This window comes from Primulina tabacum, chromosome 6 (assembly GCF_025594145.1).
Source record: "Primulina tabacum isolate GXHZ01 chromosome 6, ASM2559414v2, whole genome shotgun sequence".
NCBI classification, from domain to species: domain Eukaryota; kingdom Viridiplantae; phylum Streptophyta; class Magnoliopsida; order Lamiales; family Gesneriaceae; genus Primulina; species Primulina tabacum.
This window is the reverse complement of record NC_134555.1, coordinates 7923547-7933812: the sequence shown is the minus strand read 5'-3', so window position 1 is coordinate 7933812 and position 10266 is coordinate 7923547. Positions and strand designations below refer to the sequence as shown.

General features: G+C 40.2%; 3 protein-coding genes across 3 annotated transcripts; all 3 read left to right on the top strand.

The window, feature by feature from the left end:
* Positions 1-1714: 1714 nt before the first annotated feature.
* Positions 1715-5680, top strand: LOC142549089 (uncharacterized). Its single transcript, XM_075657848.1, has 2 exons — positions 1715-1800; positions 2996-5680. Exon 2 carries the CDS (start codon positions 4744-4746, stop codon positions 5506-5508), a length of 765 nt encoding a protein of 254 aa, XP_075513963.1. The 5' UTR covers positions 1715-1800; positions 2996-4743; the 3' UTR covers positions 5509-5680.
* Positions 3064-3906, top strand: LOC142549990 (uncharacterized). The gene has a single exon (XM_075659235.1). The coding sequence runs from the start codon at positions 3064-3066 to the stop codon at positions 3904-3906; it is 843 nt and encodes a 280-aa protein (XP_075515350.1).
* Positions 4078-4734, top strand: LOC142549989 (uncharacterized). Its single transcript, XM_075659234.1, has one exon. The coding sequence runs from the start codon at positions 4078-4080 to the stop codon at positions 4732-4734; it is 657 nt and encodes a 218-aa protein (XP_075515349.1).
* Positions 5681-10266: the final 4586 nt, after the last annotated feature.

The following is a 10266-nucleotide window of genomic DNA, read 5'->3' as shown; positions in this document are numbered from 1 at the left end:
CGATGATACAATAATATGATGATATGATCGGGGATATCGTGAGGGAAAAGGCCCCAAAGGGAGCTTGTTTACAGAAGAAGGCTCTAGAGGGTGCCCGACGATCGTATTTATGTCAAAATGCTATGATGATATGTAAGGCCAAGGCTCAGTTGATAGGTGAGAGTGTCACTGATGTCCCCGCCGTCCAATACTGTGGTTACACGTAGATGAATCCATCAAGCTTTAGCTGAAATGAAAGTCACAATTAACGATCGAAATTCAATAAAAAGAAAACGTATACGTATATGATGAAAAGGAAAAAGGTAGATGATAAAAAGGAAAATGTTGATGATGAAAGAAGAAATGTTTAAGTTTAAGTATGCTCATGAAAGTAAAAGTATTTTTACTGTTGCATGTGGATGTATATGTATTACTTGTTATCATGGTTACGGTTTGCCGAGTCAATAGACTCACTATGTGTGATTGATGCAGTTGAGCATGATGTTGATGTTAATGAGGGACTTGATGATTAATCTTACTGGACTGAAAGTGCACATGAACTGAAGACCATCGCTGGTTTTTCTGCATTTAAGATTTAAAGTTTACGTTAAAGATTTTAAGATTTTTATGATGTTTTTTGAGTGGTTTTTGAGATGATGTTAGAGTTAGCTTTATTTTGAGATATTGCTAAGTTAGGTTTGGTAAACAATTGACGATTTTATGTTTTGAATTATTTCTTTTGGATTTTAAAATATAGTTGGTCGTTTTTTTAAAATGGTATAAAGTTATTTTAAAATATATATGTATTATTGCATTCGATCGAAATTATTAGATAGAAAAAGAAAAAAAATTTCTAGTATTTAAAAAAAAAACGAGTAGTGAACGTTTCAACATTCATAGTATTTCGATGGAATATTATACAAGGATTCAGGTTTGACAGAGCAACACCGATCCGAAGGCCAAGATCAAAGACAATAGGTTTGGCAGTGCAACAATGATCCGAAGATCGACGTCCAAAGTCTGTAATCAGTCATGACTTCACCACAAATCATCATAATCTTAAAAATAAATGCATACTGATCGCAAAAACATGCTGTATGCAAAATTTGTTTCAGCCATTTTTTTTAAAGAATCTCTATACGCATCAATTTTTCTTTCTTTCTAAATAGCCCTTTCCTTTTTAAAATAATTCCCCATATCTCTCCTCACATATATACATACGGATATATAGTTCATTTAAAAAAATAATTCATTCTGAAATTTTATACCGGGAACACATCCATCACACCATGAGGATTCGGGGCACTACTCGATGGTACGAGGAGGGCTGGTATCGAGCTCGAGCCACTACTAGCTCATATACGAGGGCAGCACCTGTAGCCATATGCGTGAATCGCCCGTGCTTAAGGCTCCTGGACCGCCTGCAGTTCAAGTCACGCTCTGCAACCTCGGCTCTTGCTAACCTCGCACGATTAACCGCCTATTTATGCACCAGGCAGTATGCCGCAAAGTGGGGTTGATTTGCACTCGTTAAATCGATCGATCGGGATCAGGGCCGTGCTTATTAAGAGTCATAAGAGTCCAATAATTCAGGCCCATATCTTTTTGAGGCCCAAATATGTTAAAAAAAAATTTTATTATATATAAAAAAAACAGTTTTTTTTTTTTAGTTTATAAATATTAAAATTTAAAGAATTTATAAAATATCAAATAAAAGCTGTAAAATTTCTTTTCACCGCTCCACTCTTCCATCCTTCGTCTTCGGTTTTCTCCATCTTCGACTCCAGTCTCCAGCATCAATTGCGCACCAGCCTCACCCTTGTAAGTGTATTAATGTTATATACAGTAATAATTTGGAGTCAAAACTGTATGATTCACTCTCCGTCTCATTAAGTCAGGATTTTCTGTGAAATTTTTGGGTGAAGATCATGCTTTTAGGTCGTTACCCCACTTTGTCGAACATTAAAAAAGGTCGTAAACCCACTTTGTTCAAGTATTTTTCTGGAAATTTTTTATATTCATTTTTTTAGACATAATTTTTTTGGTGATGATGTGTCAAGCAATTGGGTCTTTGTTGTTTGTTGCTGATTTGTGCTTCAAAAGATGTGAACCAAATTCAAAATCTTCTAAGTAACACTTCGTGTTCAAACCTTCCAAAGTGATTCTGCCTTCCAATTTTCATATTGTGTTATAACTAACTGCAACAACTAACAATTTTCTCTGATATTGTGTGGTGGATAAGTGGTGATTACGTAATTGTTCATGTAGGTTTTCTAGAAGACAATAAACTTCCTGTTTCTAAGTTTATTTTCTTAATGTAGGTTCTGAGAAAACCACAGCTATCGTAAACATAATTGGTTGTTGAGGATGTCTACAATAATTAAGAAGAAGTTGATGCTGAAGGGAGAGCATAAAATATTTCTGATTGAGTCTTGCCTCTCGTTGTGTTGGGTTTTCGATAAAAAGAAATTTGAAATGGAGGCCTTCTCAGATAAAAAACGCATTGCATTAGTATAGTGGCACGTTTTGCTCACCTTGTGTCAAATTGTCCCTGAAATTGGTTTGTTTGTACAAAATGGATGAAAATTAATTTATGAGATCGTGTCTAAACCAAAACATTTGGGAATTTGATTTTGAACCATCTGCCACCAAGTTAGTTCTATTTAGGTGAAGTGGCATGTATTATCGTTGATCCAAACATATTCAGCCATGGGGTCAACAGAAGCACCTTTAATGATGGCAAGGGTATGAATCTTTCCCATTGGTAATGCGATCTCGCTTCTACCAATTCATAAGTTCCAGAATCGGTCTTTTCTGTTTCATATGAACCATATTATTTGTTTATCATTATTACTCATCCGTTTGTAGGAGTCTGTAATGAATATGACCCGAGTTTTTTGCTGTTATTGATATTATTTATCTATTCGTTTGTTTAATTTTATGATGTTTCTCTCTTTATCTTTCTTTAACATATTGGTCTTGATGCAGTTTGTTCTTTATTTTTTTGAATTCTTAGGTTAATCATGCCTCCTAAGTACATGTCTGGGTCTCAAAAAAGAAAAAAAAAAGCTAAAGATTGAAGAAATGATTCAAAGTCAAGCTGGAGATATCAACAAGTACTTTGTTTCAAACAAAAACATAGTTGCTGAGGTTGAAGACACGGTTGATAATTCAATTAGCAGAGAACAAGATAATGAATTGGATGAGAATGAGATTGATACTAAAAAAGTCATTGAGTCTGTCGATGTGGATGTATCCAATGATCATGAGAAAGATGAAGAGTTTGTTCAATATGAGAACTTGAATCAGGAAACTTGGTCTGATGATCCGGCAAAGTGGGACAACATTGATCAAAAAGTTAGAAATTTTCTAGTAGAAAGAGGTCCGAATAGAGATGTCATAAATGTGTTTCCTAAAGATAGCGCTAACAGGCATTTCAATGTGTCACATTATAAGATAATTTTGCCAAACGGGGAGGAAAGTAATAGAAGATGGCTATTATATTCAGTTTCTTGTAACAAGATTTTTTGTTTTTGCTGTAAGTTATTCAAGAAGCAAGTAACCAATACTGGATATGGTCAGTTAGCTAATGAAGGATACAATGATTGGCATAATTTGAGTAGATGTCTTGCAAATCATGAAGGGAGTAAGGAGCATATGAAGTGTATGCCGAATTGGCTTGAATTGGAAAGAAGATTGAAGACAAATAAAGTGATTGATGCAGTAGTACAAGTACAAATTAATAAAGAAAGAGAGCATTGGAAACAAGTGTTACAGAGGATAATCGCAGTTGTTCAACGATTGGCGAAAAATAACTTAGCATTTCGAGGAAGTTGTGAAAAACTTTATGTTGAAAACAATGGTTTGTTTCTACAAATGATTGAAATGATTGCAGAGTTTGATCCAGTAATGAAAGAGCACCTCTGACGAACTAAAGACCATGAGACTTATACTACATATCTTGGTTGCAGAATTCAAAATGAGTTGATACAAATGTTGGCAAGCGAGGTAAGAAAAACAATACTTGCAAAGGTAAGACAAGCAAAATATTTTTCAATCATATTAGATTATACTCCTGATATCAGTCACAAAGAGCAAATGTCCATTGTCATACGATGTTTAAATGATTCAAAAAGTTTCACAAAAGTAGAAAAATATTGGGTGCAATTTTTAGATGTTGATGATACTTCGGGACTTGGGCTTTTTATGCATCTTAAAAATGCTTTAGTCAATCTTGAGCTTGATATTGATGATATTAGAAGTCAAGGATATGATAATGGATCTAATATGAAAGGTAGGCATAAAGGTGTACAAAAAAGGTTACTTGAAATGAATCCCAGAGCTTTTTATACTCCTTGTGGTTGTCATAGTCTCAATTTAGCTTTGTGTGATATGGCGAATTGTTGTCCTAAAGCTATGTCATTTTTTGGAGTAATACAACGGATATATACATTGTTCTCCTCTTCTACCAAGCGGTGGGAGATTTTTAAAGATCACGTGAAGGGTTTGACAGTTAAGCCATTGTCACAAACACGATGGGAAAGTCATGTTGAGAGTGTTAAACCTATAAAGGAGCAAATTGCACAAATAAGAGATGCTTTGTATGACTTGGCAAATGATAGTGAAGATCCCAAAACGAAGAGTGAAGCTGAGTCCTTAGCGTTATATGAACTTGAGAATTTTGAATTCTTGCTTGGTGTGGTAATTTGGTACAAGTTGTTGCATGCTATCAACACTGTGAGCAACTTTCTTTAATCTGAAAATATGGATATTGATGTTGCTATCAAACTTTTACAAGGAATTGTTTTATTTCTTGAAGAATTTAGAGAAGATGGTTACGATAAGGCCATGGTTGAAGCTAAAGAAATGGCATGTGAGATGGGCATTGAAGCTGTATTTCGAGAGAAACGTGTTATTCGAAGAAAGAAACAATTTGGTGAAAGTAACAGTGAAGAAGTGATACAGTCAGCTGCAGAATCTTTTCGAATTAACTACTTTCTCTTTACAATCGATCAAGCTCGTTCTTCTATGAAAGCTCGATTTGAACAGTTTCAAAACTATGAAGAAACATTTGGTTTTTTGTTCAATCTAGAGAGGTTACAACGTGCAGACGATGAAACTTTGTTGGGGTCTTGCAAAAATCTTGAAAATTCTTTGACTCATAAGGGTTGTTCTGATATTAATGGGGATGATCTATTTTCGGAGTTGACATTCTTGCGGTGCTCATTACCAAGAGAAGCAAAATCGGCCATTGATGTAGTGAATTACTTGAAGAAAATGGATGGATGTTTCCCAAATGCTCATATTGCTTATAAAATCTTGTTGACTGTCCCGGTCACAGTAGCAAATGCAGAGCGAAGTTTCTCAAAGTTAAAGCTCATCAAAACTTTTCTCCGATCAACCATGTCACAAGAAAGATTGAATGGATTAGCTATGTTATCGATTGAGAAAGAAATTACTGAACAACTTGATTATACAGACTTGATTAGTATTTTTAGCTCTAAAACTGTTAGGCGGGTTGTTTTTTAGTGATCATTTTGCACATGTTTGATATTTTTATTCATTTAGATTTTTGTATTATCTTTAACGTATTGATTTAATTTGAAAAATTGCTATGGAACTAAAAAAAATATGAACACACATTATGATTCAGAGGCCTCTTTTTAAAAGTTGGACTCGGGCCCAAATATTGTTAGGATCGGCCATGTTCGGGATCTTGGGCAAGATGCATTAGCGTGGGGTGCGCGCACCTTGTGCGCAGCAACTCAAACCCGTAGCTCCCTGTCCGATCATCCCTCGGTAGTGCGATCCTTCCTTCGAGCATGTCCGCTTCCCAAGCTTCACGACCTGCACGCTCACGTCCATTTCACGCACGCAAAAGCCCTCACCAACTCACCCACGCAACATCACACATATGCAGTTACCTGACACACACAGCCAGATCACAAGCAGCACACTCGCACCATACGTATACACGAGCACATACACACGCAGACACTTTTACACATCTACATATATATACACTGGACTCACAGACCATGACATGATGGGAAATCCTTACAACCGTGACACAAAGCCAATAGAATTTCATAAATTCACTTAAAACTTTTACATATTGATGATGCCCCGAAACGTCCCGGGTCAGGGATAAGCCCCGGGACTTCCCGGGCCATGGAGCATATCCATGGTTAGTACCCGGGCCAGGATGGGATGCTCTCAGGCCAATAGCATGATAAAATGGATTTATATCTGAAGCCATTGAACCACCCGGGACATGACTCCCCCAAGATATTGAAGACTCGAGCTCTTCTGTAGTTAACCTGAGAGGCATTCTGCTCGGTCACCTCGATATGAGTGAAGTATTTAATGCCGCCGATAAACAGTGTGTATAGCCGACCTATCCCTGACACCAATGCAAGTGGTCGATAAATCAAGTAGTCTGGATGTGACAAGTGTGCGATTTGACATGTCAGAACATAGGGTGTGCTCAGCCGTCCTACTATAATTAGTAGGTAGCACGGAAAACGAGGTCATCATTGTATCCTCTACTATAAATACCAGGCTCTTTACTTGCATTTACTCCTCATTCAGATATTAATTCACACATTCAATACTCTCATTTAATATACACCAATCACACAGCCATCATTTGGCTACATTGGTTTTATCGCTTGAGTACCCCACTGACTTTAGCATCGGAGTGGTCACGCCGGATACTCCTCCGACGCCCATTCATGTGGTTACTTTTCTGTTCACAGATCTCATAAATCGGATCAAGAAGTTGCGAGATTCAAGCCAGGCGTCTAGCTCATATTTCCTTCAACATTTTGATAGTAAACTCGGCAGAGTTCCCGACCCGACTCGTCCATTTCGCCCGGGTTGCATCATTGGCGCCGTCTGTGGGAAATTGAGTTCTAAGACGTTGATATGGCCCCTACTAGAAGAGCAAACCAAGACACTTCTCAAGTCCAGGAGGAGAACAGTACTCGTCTTTCGGGTGCGGGTGGCCCTCCCCCTAATGGTCCTCAGCCCACCATTCATTTAACTCCCGAGGAGTTAAACAAGATTATAACTGATGCTGTTAAGATGGCCACGACAAAGAAGGCCACCACTCACCATGCCAGTCATCCCGAGCAACAACGTGAGCAGCTGCAAGAGGGAGAGAGAAGGGAAGAGGAAAGGGAATCAAGCGCGGGTTCTAAGTCCCCCCACTGTTGCTGAAGAATTGGAGGAGTTGAGGAAGAAAGTAAAAGTGTTAGAAGGGCAGGTTGGCCGTGCTCCAGTTGTAAAGGGTTGCCCATTTTCTGACATCATTGTTCGGGAACCATTATCCGGGCATTTCAAGTCAGCCAAAATCAAGGACTACGATGGGAGTTCTGATCCCGAAGAGCACCTCGCTCGTTTCGAAAACATGGCCATGTTGCATTGTTATGGGGACCAAATTAAATGCAAAGTGTTTCTAACCACCCTGGTCGACTCGGCTCAGAGATGGTTCGAGGGTTTAGCTCCTCAGAGTATTCGTTCTTTCGAAGATTTTCAGAAAGTGTTCTTACATCAGTTTAGCAGTAGCAAGGAATATAAAAAGACTGCCTTCAGTCTATTTGAGGTAAAGCAGCGCCCGGACAGAACTCTCAGAGCTTATATCAAAAGATTCAACCGAGTGGCTTTAGACGTGCCTGCTTGCGCGCCCGAGACAAAAACTACTGCTTTTATGCAAGGATTGCTAGAAGAAGATTTCTTCCACTCCCTCACCAAAAAACTGCCCGGGGATTTCGAAGATCTTTTGTCCCGGGCAGAGAAGTACATCAATATGGAAGAGGCCCAGCATCAGAAGAGAGAAGCATTAAAGAGAGCAAGAGGAGACCGGGTTGTCAGGCCTGAGGAAAGAAGTAACAAGAGGAATGGTTCCGGGCAACCTTCTCACGTTCCCCTGAGAAATGCCCGAGGTAGGGAGATTCAAGAATGCAGCTCGGACGTGGCCCCACTTCCTAATCTCACAGTCCGGCCGGTCCGATCAGAGAAGATCGGATATTGTACTCTCCATAAGAATGCTCTCACAATACGAACGAATGCCGAACCCTAAGGAAAGGGTTTAAAAAGCATCTTGAGCCGGAATCCCACCCTTCCCGGAATGAGCCCAGGTCACCGCCTTGGATATCACAACGACCTAGATCGAACACTCCCAAAAGATCGGTCGACATCCCAAGGGGAAGCAGGAGAGCAGAAGGAAGTTCTCGGGAAGAAATGGGCAGACAAATAGAAAGGAAGGACCTTCCCCTCAGCCGAGGAGTAATCAAAATGATTTCGGGAGGATCTAGTGATGGTGATTCTAACCGGGCCAGAAAAGCAAGGGGTAGAAGAGTGTGTTTAGAAGTTGATGGGAAGAAGCAGAATGAGCCGATTATTAGTTTTGGCCCAGAAGACCTCAGAGGAGTCAGCCTACCTCACAATGATGCTCTGGTCATTCAGGCCCGGGTCGCTAATTATGATGTGTTGAGAGTTTTTGTGGACAACGGGAGTTCTGTCAATGTCATTTTCAAAGAAGCCCTGGTCCAAATGGATTTACATAAATACCAGTTGGAGGCAGTTGAGACTGCCCTGTTCGGCTTTGCAGGCCACGCTGTATATCCTGAAGGAGAGATCACTCTACCTCTGATCCTGGGCACATGAGACCTGAGGAAGACAGTAATGGCTGTTTTTACAGTGGTGGACGCCCCATCCTCGTATAATATCATATTGGGAAGGCCGGCCATGAATGAGATGAGAGCCGTGGCCTCCACTTATCACCAGAAAATCAAATTCCCTGTATGAGGACATGTTGGTGAGGTTAAGGGAGATCAACCCTCCTCCCGGAAATGCTATGGTGAAACAGTCCGAGTAGACCAGAAGAAGGCGAGAATGGAGGACAAAGGGAAGAAGATGGTTCCAGTAGCAAGAGAGGTAGAGGAGAAGGAAGTACATTTTGTTGCGGAAGATGAGCAGGAGGTTGTTGAAGTAGAACTGTGGAAAAGCATCCGGGTGGCCCGAGACCTTGAAGCATCCACCCGGGTAAAACTCCTAACCTGTTTAAAAGCTAATATCTCTGTTTTTGCATGGTCTCAACAGAAACTTATGGGAATATCACCCAAAGTAGCCGAGCATAAGTTAAACATCATTCCTGGATCTCGACCTGTGAAACAGAAGAAAAGCCATTTTGGGCCCGAAAAAGATAAAATCATTGAAGAGCAGGTGAAGGAAATGCTGAAGGCCGGCCACATCAGGGAGGTCCAATTTCCCACATGGCTCTCTAATGTGGTCCTTGTTCCCAAAGCCACAGGGAAGTGGAGGATGTGTGTGGACTTCTGGGATTTGAACAAAGCTTGCCCGAAAGATTGTTACCCACTTCCTAGGATTGATCAATTGGTGGATTCGACTTCTGGCTTCGAGTTGTTAAGTTTCATGGACGCATATCAGGGATATCACCAAATCCCTATGGCCCGAAGAGATCAAGATAAGGCCAGCTTCATCACTTCTGGAGGCACCTTTTGCTATGTGGTCATGCCGTTTGGATTAAAAAACGCTGGAGCCACATACCAGCGCTTAATGAATCAAGTCTTCCAGAAGCAGATAGGCAGGAATATTGAAGTATATGTCGACGATATCTTGATCAAAACTAGAGAAATGTCTTGTTTTATCGGTGACTTGGCAGAAACCTTTGCCACATTGAAGAAATATGAAATAAAGCTCAACCCGGCCAAGTGTGTGTTCGGGGTCAAGAGTGGAAAATTTTTGGGTTTCATGGTCACGGACCGAGGAATGAAGTCAACCCAGAAAAAATAAAAGCTGTGATCGATATGCCTTCTCCTCAATCTGCTCGAGAAGTACAGAAATTGACCGGGAGGATCGCTGCTTTATCCCGATTCATTTCTCGATCTGCTCACCGGAGTTATCCTTTCTTTCAAGTCCTCAGGAAGGCACAGAAATTTGGTTGGAATGAAGGGTGTGAACAGGCTTTTCAAGACTTGAAGAAGCATTTAGCCGAGTTGCCTGTTTTGGTAAAACCGGAGCCGGGGGAAAAGCTATGGGTTTATCTGTCTGCCACTGAACATGCTGTTAGCTCTGTTCTCATCAAGAAAGAAGGGATAGATCAGAAGCCCGTGTACTATGTCAGTCATGATCTCCGAGGGGCAGAATTAAAGTATACTGAAGTGGAAAAAATAGCTCTAGCCCTGATAATGACTGCTCGGAAATTAAGGCCATACTTTTTGTCTCATCCAATAGTGGTCCTCACCAATTCTCCGCTTGGAA

Excerpts from the sequence above, each read along its gene's own strand:
- LOC142549989 (XM_075659234.1), top strand. The coding sequence starts at position 4,078 with ATGTCCATTGTCATACGATGTTTAAATGATTCAAAAAGTTTCACAAAA.
- LOC142549990 (XM_075659235.1), top strand. The coding sequence starts at position 3,064 with ATGATTCAAAGTCAAGCTGGAGATATCAACAAGTACTTTGTTTCAAAC.
- LOC142549089 (XM_075657848.1), top strand. The coding sequence starts at position 4,744 with ATGGATATTGATGTTGCTATCAAACTTTTACAAGGAATTGTTTTATTT.